The sequence below is a fragment of the Festucalex cinctus genome, chromosome 1, assembly GCF_051991245.1.
Source record: "Festucalex cinctus isolate MCC-2025b chromosome 1, RoL_Fcin_1.0, whole genome shotgun sequence".
Taxonomy (NCBI): domain Eukaryota; kingdom Metazoa; phylum Chordata; class Actinopteri; order Syngnathiformes; family Syngnathidae; genus Festucalex; species Festucalex cinctus.
This window is the reverse complement of record NC_135411.1, coordinates 60342578-60359646: the sequence shown is the minus strand read 5'-3', so window position 1 is coordinate 60359646 and position 17069 is coordinate 60342578. Positions and strand designations below refer to the sequence as shown.

The 17069-nt window shown below is 39.5% G+C and overlaps 2 protein-coding genes across 3 annotated transcripts; both read left to right on the top strand.

The window, feature by feature from the left end:
* LOC144002888 (ferritin, middle subunit-like) lies at positions 1-1444 on the top strand. The gene is made up of 4 exons (XM_077498567.1): positions 1-269; positions 658-804; positions 888-1013; positions 1096-1444. The coding sequence occupies exons 1-4, from the start codon at positions 168-170 to the stop codon at positions 1249-1251; spliced, it is 531 nt and encodes a 176-aa protein (XP_077354693.1). The 5' UTR covers positions 1-167; the 3' UTR covers positions 1252-1444.
* A 1538-nt stretch (positions 1445-2982) lies between these two features.
* Positions 2983-15830, top strand: syt5a (synaptotagmin Va). 2 transcript variants are annotated; one of them, XM_077498544.1, is made up of 10 exons: positions 2983-3099; positions 6916-7076; positions 7718-7732; positions 8339-8520; positions 9053-9139; positions 9228-9395; positions 9487-9654; positions 10702-10819; positions 11205-11338; positions 14325-15830. In XM_077498544.1, the coding sequence occupies exons 2-10, from the start codon at positions 6920-6922 to the stop codon at positions 14532-14534; spliced, it is 1239 nt and encodes a 412-aa protein (XP_077354670.1). In that variant the 5' UTR covers positions 2983-3099; positions 6916-6919; the 3' UTR covers positions 14535-15830. The 2 variants fall into 2 exon arrangements, with proteins under 2 accessions (XP_077354670.1, XP_077354679.1); XM_077498553.1 differs by lacking the exon at positions 7718-7732.
* Positions 15831-17069: the final 1239 nt, after the last annotated feature.

Genomic DNA, 17069 nt, shown 5'->3' with positions numbered 1-17069 from the left:
CTGTTGTCTCACCTGTCGTTTGGAAGTTCTTGCTTCAACAGTGATTGAACGGAACTTCTTTCTTCCCTTTTGAAGCAACTCTCGCTGTCTCTTACAACCGCGTGACTCGACGCGAAGCTTTTTTTTTTTTTCAAACCCTTTTTTTGGTAAGAAAAGACGAAGCACGGATGGAGTCTCAGGTGCGTCAGAACTATCACCGCGATTGTGAGGCCGCCATTAACCGAATGGTCAACATGGAGCTGTTGGCGTCCTACACCTACACCTCAATGGTAAGTATCTGTATAAGCGACGGTTTCAATATTTTGTGTTGTGATTGACAGTCAAAGACGAAACATAGAAGAATGTGGTTTGAATGCTTTCTAGTAACGGGGTTTCGATTGAATGTGTTCCTTATTCAAACAAATGGTCCTTTTGTTGGCCAACCCACGAGGGCATTTCCGGACTGAAAGTGTTTTCTTTTGAAAAAACCATTGGACTTTTTCCATTTCCTTGGTTTGACAGAGTCCCCATTAGTTTAACTTGAAATATGCTTAACCATCTTTTCATATTGTTCTCACAGCTGTTTGTGTTGTAGGTCTAGGTTACCAAGTTATTTCAAACATGACTTATATGTAGCTTCATATTATAATTTCATTTTTTTCCCCCTCAACTCGCCAGGCCTTTTACTTTTCCCGAGATGATGTGGCCCTTCCAGGCTTTTCCCACTTCTTCAAGGAGAACAGTGAGGAAGAGAGGGAACATGCAGAAAAGCTCCTGTCCTTCCAGAACAAGAGAGGTGGACGTATCTTCCTCCAGGATATCAAGGTGTGCGCTCGCTTAAAGCCTCACATAATCAAATAAAAATAGTTTCTTTAAAATAAATATTTCCCTTTGTGCGTTTTCTGTAGAAACCAGAGCGTGATGAGTGGGGGAGTGGACTTGAGGCCATGCAGTTCGCCTTGCAGTTGGAGAAAAATGTCAACCAGGCTCTGCTGGAACTGCACAAACTGGCTTCTGAGCATGTGGACCCTCATGTGTGTATTTTGGCAGCTTAACATGTACCCATTTGGCATAACTATTGGTTTAGCTAACCATTTTCTGTTGTGGTGTCCACAGCTGTGTGACTTTTTGGAAAGCCACTACCTGAACGAGCAGGTGGAGGCCATAAAGAAGCTGGGCGACTACATCAGCAACCTGAGCCGCATGGACGCCCAAAACAACAAGATGGCCGAATACCTGTTTGATAAGCACTCTCTGGGGGGCAGGAGCTAAACTCAAAGGGTCCACCTTTTTGAGAGCCTTCCATCATAAAGCTAAATGGGCCTCAAAATTCACGTTCTCTACTGAACAATATCTTTAATTTGGAAAACATGATGGAACATTTTGGTGGTTGCATGGGGTGATGAACATGGTTGAATGCATAAAAGTGGCTGTAAAGATACAGAATAAACACTTCTGAGCTGGACTCTGTTGTCAATTAGCATTTGTGAGGTGAATTGTCTCTGAAGTCCGCACTACTGAATTTAGCAGCTGTAGTGTTAATACAGCTACAACCTGAGCATGACAGCTCCACTTTTTCTCACCACAAGGTGGCGCCGTTTCACAACTCGTGTTTGGCTTCACCTCGGCACCTTTCTGCATCATCGGAGCCGCATAACGTTATCGGTTGTCTGTCAAATAGAGAGGAAACATTAGATACTAGGTTTCATATAGCTGTGGTGGAAAGTCACAGCCAGAAACGACTTCTCATAGCCAAAAGTTAAAACTGCACTGACTTACATTTACAACCTCAAAATACATTTGTGTTCTGTTTCTCTTGACTGCACTGCTTCCAGGACTGCATGTGAATGTTAGGTTTTGTGTCCATGTTTTGCAAAGTCCATAATCTGCCTAGAGCCTTCCCAATCAATCGTGCTTGTGGCTTGCCCATGGTTTGAACTATAAAGGGATGTTTTTCCCATCACAATTGATTTGTCAGAGCAAAGCTGTTTGACTAGCAAGTTTTTTGTAATGTGCACATACATGAAACATTTCTGATTGATTTTTAATTGTATTTTGTTTTACTTTGTTTTCTCACTTTTCTAGATCAATCTTAACCGTTCCAGATGATCTTGGCACGGTTGCCTTCTGTTGTATTGCGTTTAGTTTGATAGTTTGCATAATTGTGACATGATAGTTGCAGTATTAAAAGGTGGATTAAGTTGGGTATACCTCCTTTGAAGGCCCAGGTACCAAATGCATAGCCTACCATTGCAATTGAGTACACAGTTCTGTATCAGATATAGTGCTAGTAAGCAGGATGGATTATCAAAGGCCGAAGCACAAAACCTGCTGAAAAGCACATACAGCACACAATACATGACATGCAAACAATCATAAATATGTGCAGTTTTGCTTATAAAAAAAATCAGCCAATTAGAAAGTCATGCATAGGAGTTTTGTTCACTTTGCTCACTGATATGTTGTATGCTGAAAATACTGATATTTTTGCACTTTGACCTTCAAAGACCTGCTCGACTGAGTATCACATCCTTCCCGTTTGTCGAAACGAGATCTTGTGATCATGGCTCAAAAACAGCAAATGACAGATGGGTCAAATGCTGTCTACCATGCTGAATTGTGTTGCTGAAGTTTCAAATATACTTACTTTGCAATTTAAATATGGAGAATGTATTGATGCACAATACTCATAAAAATGTGAAGGTGTGTGTGTGCTTGAGACAGCAGTTGACTAGTCAGTAGTTCATGTAATGGCTTCAAAACAAACAAGCAAACAAAACCCCACATGATTCCATTTTGTCAAACTTGTACTAAAATATGGCATCTCCGTTGTTTCGTTTTGGGTTTTTTTTAAAGGCGATCTCTGACATTAAATTAGAGCCTTAAGACCAAATGTGTTGTGTAGTGTGGTCAGTAAGTAGTTGGCAGTGAGGGATAATGAGGAGATTAAAAAAGAGGAAGGGGGAGGGAAGGAGAGAGAGAGAGAGAGAGAGAGAGAGAGAGAGAGAGAGTTGTGGACAACCACTTGTCTTTAGTCAACACTGTTGGATTGGAATCACAATACGTTTGGATGCATAATAATATTAAAAGCGAAGGAACTGAGGACTGAGACTAAGATTGGTGAGTCATATTTGACTGAATCACATACATGCACTTTACTTTTAGTTACCTAGTTAATGACCTGGTTAACTTGACATGACAATGTTGATACTAATAAACGTCAAATTGTCTTTTAAGTAAAAAAAAAAATAATCCTTCATATGAAGAAAACTAAATTGGCTTTAAAGAAGAAAAAAAAATCATCCTATCCCAATGGTGTTAAATGACATATCCACAACCACAGAGATGTACCAAGCATGAGAAAATCATGAGATGTGATGCACAATGAAGCACATCTTCCAAACGTGGAAAAGATTAGTTTAAGTGGCTTACAGGTGACTGTGATGCTAATCTATTCACAGAGTTGAAAAATCAATGTTCTTTTACTGTACTGCAACCACTACTAATTTAGTGGAACCCTTTTGCTGTTTTGCTGTATACTTTTCATTAATGTTTGACAGAGAAAAATAAGTACGTATAGCTTAAATGTTTTTGTCGTTTATTTTAACATAATTTTTGTACATTCAGGGAAAATGGGAATTCTTTGTTGTTGTTTTTATACAGATTCACTGTGTATGGGATGAGGACAAGAGGAGATTACCATACAGTCTGTCCTTTGGTTAGCTGTATTTGACACTTTGCGTGCTTACCAAGCACTTTAGATGATGCTATGTATGACATTATTGCCTGTTGCACTGTCCACGGTTGTATTGAGCTGTGTTCAGTGTTACTGCGCTAGAGTGGGATGTATATGGTTCTGATTTGCAAAAGTACTGCCATTAAGCCCAACAAGAAAAACATTTTTTGGGAAAATAGGAACACAGCATTTAACAGGAGCTAAATTGAATGGGGCAAAGAGAAAAACAGTGACTTATTGTGCATGCCCAAATAGTATAACTGTTAATAAAAGTAGACATAAAATTGCCTTCACTCTTGTGTAAAACCGGCTTACAATATTAGGAGTACCAAGTCTTTATGTGCTGCTTGACATGTAAAATAACACAAAAACTAAACCAAGCTTGAAAGCAAACAAAAATAACCTAAATGTATTTGGCTAGCTTGCTTTAGTAAGTTCATGCAAGCATAGAATTGTGTGCCACAAGCAGTGAACATTTGAGATCTGCGTGGAATGATTAAAAACAGCATTTGCAGCAACAACTTCAATGCATTGTGCTGTTAACATTTGTAATATTTAGCGTATAATGTACCTGAAAAGTCAAAGATATATCGAAACTCATGTCAGTGTCAATTGAACCAATTTTAGCATTTGACAGAAAATGCATTATTCTGCAGTAGGAGTTATTATCATCGGCACCACAAAGTTTTTGAAACATGGCTCATAATGGCATATACATGTTCTGTATAAATACATTTGAACAGATATTGTGTATGTTTCTGTATCAAATTGTTAATTAGCAGGTCTGCTGCTGAACAAATATTAGCTAAAAATGTGCAGTACGTAAACTCTTGATCCTTGATAGGACTGTCTTGGACAAATTGTCATCACTACATTTCTTATGTAGCACCACTTATTTCTTTATTTTTATTTTTATTTTTTATTTTTTTGCATGTTCACTTCATTATGTTGTAACCTACTGTTGTTGACCAAGTACCAGCATTAAAAACAAGGTTTCCCCCCCACCCCCGAAAAACTACATTCGATATAATTGTAAGACACTGTATCGTTATGCAAAGTTTGAACATAAACAGTGGAATTAAATGATAGGAAAATAAACTGTAATTAAATGATTTAATTTAAATGAACTATGCATACAAACTTCAATGAGAATTGTACCTAATAAAGAATTTAAAAAAAATGTGCTTGAAGATGAAATTTAAATGTATTGTACTAAAAAATTAAATACAACTGAACTGCACCTAGGGAGTGATTCGTTTGTGTACCTCTAAATCAGTGATTCTCAAATAGTGGGGCGGGCCCTCCCAAGGGGGCGCGAGGCTTCGTCAAGGGAGGCGCGTCTGACCTTGGGGAACATGCTTTTTTATTTAGATTTTTTTTTTTTTTTTTTTTACTGTCTTAGAATAAAGTGCAATTGCACCTCCACTACATTAGGGGGCAGTAGCGCAGGGAGCGTTCGGTGGTGTAGGGATTTTGTTTCCACTGAGCTTGCGCGCTTTGCACACAGCACAGAGTATGAGTATGAGTATGAACTGTAGGCACGTTGCAGACCCTCAAGTGACACCATGAAAAAATATTTAACAGAGATGAGAAGACAGGCGGAGAGATAAAGAGACAAACGAAAGTCGCCCGAAAGCTAGGATGAGGAAATATGACGAAGCGTATGTGGGGGTGGGGGCGCGAGATGTTTTCTTCTTCCTATGGGGGGTGGTGGGGGGCATGACAGAAAATAATTGAGAAGCACTGCTCTAAATGGAGCCCATGTGCCATTAGTACCACTTTGAGAATCACTGACACATCGTGTGTACTATGAACAACTGGAAGATGCCAGGCGGGGTGGATTGTGGTCTAAGACCATGCATCTAGCCCTCAATTTCCTAAAATGCTTGTCTTCATTAGTGTCATGGTTGAGCTGGAGCCTAAACTCAGATGACTTTGGGTGATGGGCGGGAAATAGCTAGCCAACTACAGTCAACCCAAAAGATTTTCTTTACAGAAATCCCCATGAGCCTAAAGACGGCATTCGGATTAATATTGTGTTTTTGGGATATGAACTGAGCAGCAAATCCACCTGTTTTTAACTATCTCAGGGGGCGGCCATTTTGCCACTTGCTGTCGACTGAAAATGACATCACCGTTGCTCAAGGCTCGGTAACGACCAATCACAGTTCACCTTGCAATGTTGGAGTGCATGACCAAACTCAGACAACTGGTGAGCCAAAACTCAGAAAACAGGTGAGCCGTGATTGGTCGTTACCTGAACACTGAGAAAGTGTGATGTCATTTTCAGTCACCAACATGTGTCAAAATGGCCACCCCCTGAATTTCTTATTCTACAAAATGAATATTAATCAGAAGGCTGTGTTTAGACTAGTGTGGGGCATATAATTGTAAAGAATTTTTTTTTGACTCGACCTCCCTTTTGAGTATCCAATTGCACATAATTCAGCTTAAATGATCAAACACATAAAACACATTTTAAATTAATTTTTTTTTTATCACAACTATTAAATTATTTAAAAAAACAAAACAAAAAAACAAAAAACAAAACAAAACTGAATTTCTGTTATCCAGATTACTTCAAAAATGAAATTCATTCAGTCTGTCCACTCATCTGCCATTTATTATAAAATTATAAAGCCGTGTGATTATAATGAATACAGATGATAATGATGACTGATGATGGTAAAAACCTCTCATGCACAAATCTAATCATTCCTTTATGCAATTGTGAGCAATGTGGGTCAGATGTCATTATCGAAATTTGACGTGTAAGTGATGAGGCCAGTCTCTTTGTGATTGGTCATGAGAGAGACGGATGGCGTATAGTGGGGGAAACGTCCAAATGGGGGAGGAGACTCCAAGAGGAAGGAAAAAAAAACAAAAACGGTGCTTAACGTAATTTGTTTAAATCCTGGGATTTTGGGATTACCTTGGCTACTTAATCCTGTTACAATGCTGCGCAGTGACACACATGGACGTCTGCTCTAACTCGTTATTGAGCCTGACATCGAATGGTGTGAGGGTTTAACTCACAGATTGAAATTCACACAATTTCATATATTGATAGTGTACAGTACATGTATAGTACATTCAAAATACTTTGAATGAGTATGTGAGAAATATTGGAAAAACTATTCAAATGTGTGACACAACAGTACACACGCAAATCGCATCTAAAGCGAATGATATTTCCACAGGGCAATGATGCGATTGCTCAGTGTCGCGGGGGCGCGACTCCGCAGGGCAGCGGATGAAGAAAGCAGGGAGCCTGCGCCACCCCCGCCACCCTCCCACCATTCCAACCATCAGTTTGCAAGCATGAAGAACAAGTTCTTCAACGAGCTCACACACTTGCCCAGTAAGTAAACATGCAAAATGTATACCCACCAAATACTTCGACATTGACCAGCTCAAAAAAACGTTAGAAACAGCTCCCAGTATGATGCAATGTAAACTTCCAAGCACAACTGTATATTGTAAATGGATTAATGGGTTGCTCCCTCTAAATTGTCCATCCATCAATCCATTTTCCTGACCGCTTATTCCTCACAAGGGTTGCGGGGGGTCCTGGAGCCTATCTCAGCTGGCTTTGGGCAGTACGCGGGGTACATCTTGGACTGGTTGCCAGCCACCTCTAAATTGCGGGCTGTTCTATTGGGGTGAAAGTGACGAAAATTATTATTAAATAGCGCCGCATCCGCCCCAAAAGACACTGGCCCACCGGGCATCTGCCCTCTATGCCAGATGGCCAGTCCAACCCTGTTGAAATTAATATTTATCTCAGTGTTAATTCAAACTGAGCATTTGTTATAGTTGTAAAGGCAGAATTAGTAATACAGCCTCAGTACTCGTGTCATGTTTTTGCACCTTTAATATTTGTTGACATCATCCTATATGTGTTATATTGCATCATCTTGCATCATCTTGCATCATCTCACTTTCCATTTGTATTGTCTTTCTTTCTCTTCATTGTCATGTGACCACTGTGCTCCGCTCTAGACCATAAACTAAATCGTAAGTATCATTCCATCAAACGTTTTAAATAGCATTGCTAAAATTCCAAATTAAAGTTGTTAGTAGAATAGTAACGCTGTTTTGGAGTATTCTTCAAACATTTGAAGATTTTTCTGGTGATAGTTTGGGGGAAACAAAACAATGACAGAATAAATTATGACAATATTTGCCTTTTGCATTAAATAAGTCAAGTCAAAAACATTCTTTAATATGTTCTATGCGTCCCCACTATTTTGTATCATTATTGCATTTGTGGAATATGAATTGAGCAGCAAAATCTGATCCATCGGCCATTTTGCCACTTTCTGTCGACTGAAAATAATGTCAGTGTCTAACGGCTCAACTTGTGAACATCACATGAGCGAAGGCAGAAAACAGGTGAGCCCTGAGTCCTTAGCCACTGACGTTGCAAGATTCTATTAATTAACATCAGCCACTCAATTGTCATACTAGGGAAGACAAAAAGACTACAAAGATACTATAAATTTTAGGTTATGTTTCCATTTGATCAGTAAAACACCCATTCAGGGAATGGCCCTCACTGTGGGACTACCCATCATCCATCTGTATTGCACCTAACCTTCCTTATTTCCTTCCTTTTTCAAGTGCCCATGTGGGCTGTGGGTGCCATTGTGGTGGTGGTCCTCACCCTCATTGCCTGTATGGGATTCTGCATCTACAAGAAATGCTTCAACAAGGGCAAGAAGCCCAAGAAGGTCCGAGAAAGGAAGGCTGGGAGAGGACGCAAGAAGAAAGAAACGGACGGAGAGGAGGGAGATGAAAAGAAGGTGAGAAAAGTTGTCTTCTCTTCATGACACGCTTGAACTCTCATTAATGTTTAATCCATAGAAGATTCTGCCCTAAGGTTGTGTTTGTTAACATTAACCTTGAAACTGTAGCACTATTACAGTAGACCCAAATTAAATTACGAGCTAGCTTCGGTTACACCACCACTCAAAGTGAAAAACAAAGGAGAGTCGACAGTCATTGAACAGTACGAACATTTCAATACTCAAATACAAAATGAGAACACTGCCCTACTCCGGAGACTCACGCAGGCTAATTTCCTGATATCACTCACTAGGCCACGCCCCTTAAAGGGCACCACACTCAGCCAGCTAATTGTGACTTGCATCTTGTGTGTTAAACTGGCTACAGATTGTTTTTGTGGTCAATTATCAACATGAGATGTTAATGAAACAAAATGCTAATAAATCGTCAAGGGTGGCTGAGGAGAGACCACGAAAGTGCCACTAAAGCTGCCCATCCCATAGATAGAATGTTTTCATACTTACTCCTCGTCTCACTGTGTTTTTCTAGGAAGGAGAGGAAGGGAAAGAAGAAGAGGAGAAAGAGAACTTTGGCAAACTGGAGTACACGTTGGATTATAATTTCACTGATAATCAGGTGCTCTACACACATGTAACTTCTATCGCACGAGCACACGCATCCTGTCTGTAACACTAATTGTCCTTTCTCCCATTGTGGCTTCTAGCTGATAGTAGGCATCCTGCAGGCTCAGGACCTGGCAGCCATGGACATGGGCGGGACTTCAGACCCCTATGTTAAAGTCTACATGTTGCCAGACAAGAAGAAAAAGTTTGAGACCAAAGTTCAGCGCAAGAATCTTTGTCCTGTTTTCAATGAGACCTTCATCTTCAAGGTGTGTCATGTTAAAAAAAAACAAAAAAAACAACAAAAAAAACCTTCATGTTGTTGATATACTTTTAAAAACAGTTTTCTTGTACCTCCAGATACCCTACAACGAGTTGGGTGGTCAAACGCTGGTGCTCCAGGTTTTCGACTTTGACCGCTTCGGCAAACATGACGTCATCGGAGAGATCAAGATTCCCATGAACACCGTGGACCTCGCACAGCCGATACACGAATGGAGGGATCTGATTGGAGGAGAGAAGGAGGAGGTGTGTTTGGTTGTTTTTGCTTAAAACTTAATTTGACACATTTTTTTTACGGAAGCGTAGAGCTGCCAATGTGGAGTAAACATTTTTGGCAAAAATGTTCGAACATAGTCACAAATACGGTCAAACATACTCGCAAATATGTTCGAACATACTCGCAAATACATTCGAACATACTCGCAAATATGTTCGAACATACTCGCAAATACGTTCGAACATACTCGCAAATATGTTTGAACATACTTGCAAATATGTTTGAACATACTCGGAAACATGTTCAAACGTACATGTAGGCTACATGCTACAAAGTTAGCATACCTTCCCATAATGCCACGGTGTATTCGCAAGTGTAATACATCATTGCATTATGGGGCGAAAAATGACGAACCTAAATCATGCATGGCAAATAAATCGTGAAAGTTACAAATAAACACTGTTTTTGTTTACTTAATTTTCTAATGAATTGCTAATGTGGTCCAAATGCCTAAAATATGGGGTTTTGTTTTCACGCGCGCATGCGCAAATAATACCCCGTGGCATTATGGGAAGGTAAGCTAACTTTGTAGCACGTAGCCTACAAGTACGTTTGCACATATTTGCGAGTATGCTCGAACATACTCGCAAATATGTTTGCAAGTATGTTCGAACATACTTGCCAGCCAAAAATGTTTACTCCACATTGGCAGCTCTATACTTCCGTACATTTTGATACCAATAAAAAAATAAAAAAAGCCTTCTCATTTGCCAATTGCCGCATTTTTTCGAAGGTGACCCAAAACGAATGAAGATGGAAAAAAAACATAACTCACAGAAGTGATCCTTCAAAATTAAGTGGCTGCAATATGGTCAATAAAAATGAACTTTCCAATTTCTCTGAAACTAAATTTACATTATTGTTGATGGTTACCATCAGACTGGCTATTAATACATTTTAGTTAGTTGTATGCATCCAAAATGAACTGCATGTAAAGGTTAAAACAACCACAGCCAAAAGGTAAATGTTTTAAATGACTAATATACATTTGTTTATCTATTTATTTTTCTATAAAGCAAGAGAAGCTTGGAGACATTTGCATTTCCCTTCGCTACGTCCCCACGGCTGGCAAACTAACCGTTAACGTCATGGAAGCCAAGAACTTGAAAAAGATGGACGTTGGAGGACTGTCTGGTAAACACACGCGCACACACCCCTACACACACTAGATGCAGCCATAGAGGAAAAAATATATTTTCTTACAAAGTAATGATATAATTGAGACTATATTAAAAAAAATGTGTCCGTTTGATTATTACCGGTAATGCCTATACGTTTCACAAGTCACTGATGTAGGTTTCCCGTGATCCAGAACAGGATAAAGTGAATGGGTTTTTTAATTGAACTGAATTACCATTACCAATTTCCATCTGTGCAAGGTATTGTTACATTATTGTAATTTGGAAGAACATTTTGAAGGGGGTAAAACATAAACAAAAACATCACAGACACAAAGTAGTCTTGATGTAAAAGAACAGCATCTCGGATTGCTTGAATTCGACTTTTCCCACTTTGACAGATCCGTTTGTGAAAGTGGTTCTTCAGCACAACGGAAAGCGCCTGAAGAAGAAGAAGACGTCAGTGAAACAAAATACTCTGAATCCATACTTCAATGAGAGCTTCAGCTTTGAGATCCCCTTTTCCCAGATCCAGGTGGGTCACCAACCTCTTTGAAACGGAGAGAAACTTCCTGAGGCTGTTTGAAAGCGCAATATAAATAAAGAAGAAGACTTGACGACTTGACTTGACTTGACTTGAATACTGATTCATGTGACGGTTACCACATAGATATACACTTCTGAAATGACAAATCACAACAATAATTGTCAATAATTAATTAACAAGGTTGGAATTGGTTCATCCCAATATTCTACACTTTATTTATTTTTATTTATTTTTTGTTAAATATGTGCCAGTTTTTACATTTTCAAATGATCAATTCTACAACAATCCTAAGAAATAGCAATGTCCCTTCACTGGTGAGCTATGTTTTTATTTTATTTTTTATTTTAGAAGAAACAAGTGGGTTACTCATTTGGTCCTTGGGGTTTGCCTGGTGACTGGGGTCACATTGGTGACCTCTGATCTAATGTAATCTGATCATTGGTTCTGGATAGTAATTGATCTATTTAAATACCAAGACTTATGTGTCATGCATTTCTATGTTATCAGTCTAATTTACATACAGTACATATTCTGGGGACCTGTGGCTGCCTGGCAAACTTTCAACAACTTTTTTTTTTCCTATGAACTAATGCAGTCTCCGGTTCGAGTCCAGGCTCGGACCTTCCTGGGTGGAGTTTGCATGTTCTCCCCGTGCCCGCGTGGGTCTTCTCCGGGTACTCCGGTCTCCTCCCACATTCCAAAGACATGCATGGCAGGTTAATTGGGCGCTCCCAATTGTCCCTAGGTGTGTGTGTGAGTGTGGATGGTTGTTCGTCTCTGTGTGCCCTGCGATTGGTTGGCAACCAATCCAGGGTGTCCCCCGCCTACTGCCCAGAGCCAGCTGAGATAGGCGCCAGCAGCCCCCGCGACCCTTGTGAGGAATAAGAGGTCAAGAAAATGGATGGATGGATGGATGAACTAATGCACTAATAATAGAAAGAATTTTCTGCAGAGACGGGCTAAAGAAGTCAGAACCACCACTCATTAATCAATTAATTTATCTCTCAGTGGGAGTGTAGATGTACAGTAGACTCTTAATTCCCCCCAAATCTCAAATCATCAGACTTGATATTTTGGGCAATTATATGCATCCAACTAACAGTTTGGAGATTGTTTGTTCCAGTATGACAATGCCCCATGCAGGTGCACAAAGCAAGTTACATAAAGGGATGCTTGCTTGGATGAGCCCATCCCCATCAAACACTTTTGGAATAAACTCTAGCAAAGACAACAAGACAATTACATGGAAAAAAAATGTTTGTACATCTTAACAGTGACTACATGTCCCAAAACTTTTACCCATACAGTGGAACCTCAATTTAACGGATTGATGATGGGAGACGGTCATCAGTTAGAACTGATTGTGTGTTACGTCAAAGAACTTTTTTCCATTGCCTAAAAACATCCATTACAGTAGGCTACAAAGTTGTTGTTTTTTTATTTTTCGTAGCCTAACAATGCACAGTACATAAAATAATTATTGTAAATAAATATTTTAAAATGCCCTGCGATTGGCTGGCAACCAGTCTAGGGTGTACCCCGCCTACTGCTCAAAGCCTGGCTTGGATAGGCTCCAGCACCCCCCGTGACCCTGGTGAGGAATAAGCGGTCAAAAAAATGGAAACATTTTAAAATAGCTTGAAACTGTTTGTTGATTCAACCTTACCTTTTTGGTGCTTGGGGGCAGGATAAAGTTGTGTATCTTGGCTCATAAACGTAACAGAGACGAACGAGATTTAAAATAAATAAATAACTACTTTAAACAAATAGCATGTTGGAGAGATGTGTACACGACTAGTGCCTGATTTTACACAAAAAATAAAAATAAAAATATGACTAGGTAGCAGGGCTATTATAGTTTAGGAATCCATTTTCTTGACCGCTCATTCCCTCCCAAGGGTTGCGGGGGGTGCTGGAGCCTATCTCAGCTGGCTTTGGGCAGTAGGCGTGGTACACCTTTGACTGGTTGCCAGCCAATCACAGGGCAATTCATCGAGTTTTGTTTTTGACATTTTGTCAGTTTTAATTAGTTCTCTGGGTGATTCTTTTAGTTTTCATTAGTTTTAGTTATTTAAAAAAAATGCAGTTTTGGTTTTACATTTTTAAACTTGTGTTTTTTTACTTGTGCGCAATATTTAATAAACACCATGGCAAAATAAAAAATGTACCACATTTCTTACCTAGTAACTCTTACTGAGTTAAATGAAAAAGCAGACGAGAAGGGCCATTGTAGGGAAAAGTCAAGCACACAAAATTGTCGCCTTGGAGCGACATCACTTCTGTGTGACACACTTTCAAACACCTGTATTCCAGTTAATAATGAAATAAATGTGCTTAAAATCACATTTAATATCATCCCCCAAAGTCTAATAATGGTACTAAAGACTAAAGCGGACATTTCCTCTGTAATTTATAGTTACTTTTAGTTCGTTTTATAAACATAAAATGTAGTTCCGATTAGTTTCGTTTTTATTTTATTTCATTAATCAAGTTTGTTGTTGTTGTTGTTGTTTTTTTAAATTTTAGTTGTTTTTTTTTGTGTTAGTTTTTGTGAACAAAAATAACCATGCTCGGTAGACAGAACATATTTGGGCTGTGTACTTACAGCGATCCTAAGCTAATGCTATTTGCTAATGTCCATGGGTTCCATTACCTTTGATGGGAACATCGCCACTGCCAACATGGCCGCCACATTGACGCGTGTAGCTTCATCTAGTCTACTGTAAGTCATGAGGAGAGCAAATCACGGCCAGTTCTGGAACTAACAGACCTAGCTAGTTCAGAAGGGGTGTTTTGAGCGAGCTAGACACTATTTTCTGTCCGTTGGTTCATTCATTGGGTCTGTTCAATCAAGGTTCCACTGTATACAGTATTGAGTACACCACCAAATCACAAATGTGATGTGTATGTTACATAGCGCAGGGTTTTCTTTTGGCATCATCACCCCACGGTTTTCTGTCTTCGACCCCCACAGAAAGTGCAGGTGATCATCACGGTGTACGACTACGACAAACTGGGAAGTAACGACCCCATCGGCAAGTGCTGGATCGGTTACGGCGCCTCGGGCGTCGGACTGCGCCACTGGTCCGACATGTTGGCCAATCCGCGACGTCCGGTGGCTCAGTGGCACGTCCTGCAGCCAGAGGAGGAGGTCGATGCTGCGCTCAAGGCTCCCATCCGCTAAACGAGCTAACTAAAAACACCACTTCATTTGTTGGCAGAAAGTTGATAGAAATGTACCCCTGCATAGACCACATCTAAAGAGTGGCACATGGTAGACGAACGCAGTTTTGGGTGAATTTGATCACCACACAGGCAGACAAGATGCTGAGTTTCGCTGACATATTTAAGTCACCAGCGATGATCAACAATTCAACAATTCCGTATACCTGTTAGCACAACATGGCTAGGGCAGTGACAATGGTCCACTCACACACGGGTCGCTGCAATTACACACCACAGATCTGCCACAAAATTGCCCCCACTGGTCTAAGCCGCCTCTTTTGCGCCGTCAATTTATGGCGTTCATGAAAATAGGGCCCTGACGCATTCATTGGCAGTGGCTTGCAAAAGTATTTGAACCCTTTGAACTTTTACACGTTTAGTCACGTTACAACTACAAACAAATGTATTTTATTGGGATTTAATTTGACAACCAGGTGTTATCATATAGCGTATTTACATTTGTGGTTGAAAATGACAAAATGTGGAAAAATTTCAAGCGTATGAATGCTTTTTCAAGCCACTCCAGATTAAACAGATTATTATTGTTGTTTTAATTTGAGGAAAGATGACAAATTACAGTAAAATCCATCTGTTTAAAACAGACAGACCAACTCTTATTAAGTCACATTTTAGTGTGCAAAAACACTTTCATGTGTACTTTACAATAGTTCACATTGACAACTTTTCTCAATATTGTCATTATTTCACAGAGCTGCACATCTATTTTTGTGTAATTCTGTCCTGATTGTCTCTGGGCAGGAATATCTTACTGTACATAATTTTACAACAGTAGTGTGAAGTACATTTTGATAATGTAGTCTGTTTTGAAGAAGAGCATATTTGTACTGTGATTATTTTGTCTTTGCAAATGTGTTCTAGCTTCAGTTTTGAAATCCTGTCTTGTGAAAAAACAAAAAATGCAGATATGTCGGTCTAATTGTAGAAAAGAAATTACTGCTTAAAGAGGGGTTATGAGTATTGAATGCACTCCTTAAAGGTACATGGGGTAAAACTGCATTGATGCAAGAAGATATCCTCACTTGTTGATTAAAAAAAAAAAAAAATGTTGATAAAAAAGCCTTTTTAATTAAGAGATTAATCGCGCTAATCAAAATTCTGAGATGTGATTAATCTGATTTAAAAAATGCTCACTCCTTATGAATTCCTTACTTTTCTGTGTGAAATGTGATTGTGTAATATGGTATACATGTAAATAAAACATTAATAAATTGAATATTTCAGACAAATTCAGTGACAGATGGTTCTGTGAATTTATCTCTCGCACACGCACACACCTCTGGAACATCAACTTGAATAATAAACTACAATGCCTCAAAATGGGATAAATCCTCATAATCATTTTCCCGTGTATATATATTATTGTAATCAACTTAATTGTTGAACATTTCTAAATTAGCAAATGACACATTTCCCAATGGCTTCATTGGAGTGGGTGCGTATGTGCGCACACGTGCAGGCGTGTGTGGTGGTGCGGTGAAAGGGTGGATTAGCAGAATGCCCTCTTTAGTCCTTGTCTCACGCAGTCGGCCAAACATGTGAGGTGGGAATTAAAGAGCGTGGTGGCACAATACGGATAGGGAGGATATTAAGCCTGTATTCAACTGATATGCTTTATTATATATGGATAGTAATTGTACTGTCACAGTGTGATCCTGGAGCTGAAAATTTTACATTTCCTTTATTTCTTATGGGGGGTGGGGAGATGAACGTCAGCGTCACAGAACGAACAGATTGTGTTCGACTATTGACCTTCTTTTTACTTTTTGATGGTTAAGAATGTTAAAATATTGCCTTTGCAGTCAGGTTTTCTAATAGTAATTTCAACTCGGACAGGTTGTTTATATCTATTTTCAAATGTGACAATTGTAGATCTTATTCTTCTGTGTCACCCTAGCACCACCTGCTGGATCTGTTGGTTCATTGCCTCCATTAGCACGTAGTGTAAGATCGCCATTAAATACAGTAAGTCTCGCTACGGAACCTAAATGTAAAGGTTTGTTTTTTTTAATGACCCATTTCCACCCCTCCACAAAATAACCCACTAATTGATGTATCCTTCGCAAACGAACCAGTTCTTTGAGCCAGCTCTTTGCAGTGAATGACAGACAGCTCCGAAGTGGGAGCAGATTCGTTACTTCTCATCTTATTCTGCATGCGATTGGTCACAATAATATGTGGTGGCGTCTATGTGTCCACACTAAGTAGAAGGGGGCGCTACAGGCAAGATAAGAGAGCGCAAGTGGGCATTGCGACTTATAGGGATTGATCACATGCGGCAAAGGTGAAAAAAAATGGGCACATGTTGGAGTTAATTGATAGTTCGTGGGCAAGACTTGACTAAATTAACATTTCATATTGGACAGGCTCCACCAAAAAAAAATAAAAAAAAAATAAAAAAATAAAAAAACAGGGTCATGGCTGGGCTTCTCTTATCTCCAGAAAGGAAATGAGTGTGCATGGGCCCACTGGCATC

Excerpts from the sequence above, each read along its gene's own strand:
- LOC144002888 (XM_077498567.1), top strand. The coding sequence starts at position 168 with ATGGAGTCTCAGGTGCGTCAGAACTATCACCGCGATTGTGAGGCCGCC. Across the intron at positions 270-657 it reads CCTACACCTACACCTCAATG|GCCTTTTACTTTTCCCGAGA; the intron begins GTAAGTATCTGT and ends TCAACTCGCCAG. Across the intron at positions 805-887 it reads TCTTCCTCCAGGATATCAAG|AAACCAGAGCGTGATGAGTG; the intron begins GTGTGCGCTCGC and ends CGTTTTCTGTAG.
- syt5a (XM_077498544.1), top strand. The coding sequence starts at position 6,920 with ATGATGCGATTGCTCAGTGTCGCGGGGGCGCGACTCCGCAGGGCAGCG. Across the intron at positions 9,655-10,701 it reads TTGGAGGAGAGAAGGAGGAG|CAAGAGAAGCTTGGAGACAT; the intron begins GTGTGTTTGGTT and ends TTTTCTATAAAG. Across the intron at positions 11,339-14,324 it reads TCCCCTTTTCCCAGATCCAG|AAAGTGCAGGTGATCATCAC; the intron begins GTGGGTCACCAA and ends CGACCCCCACAG.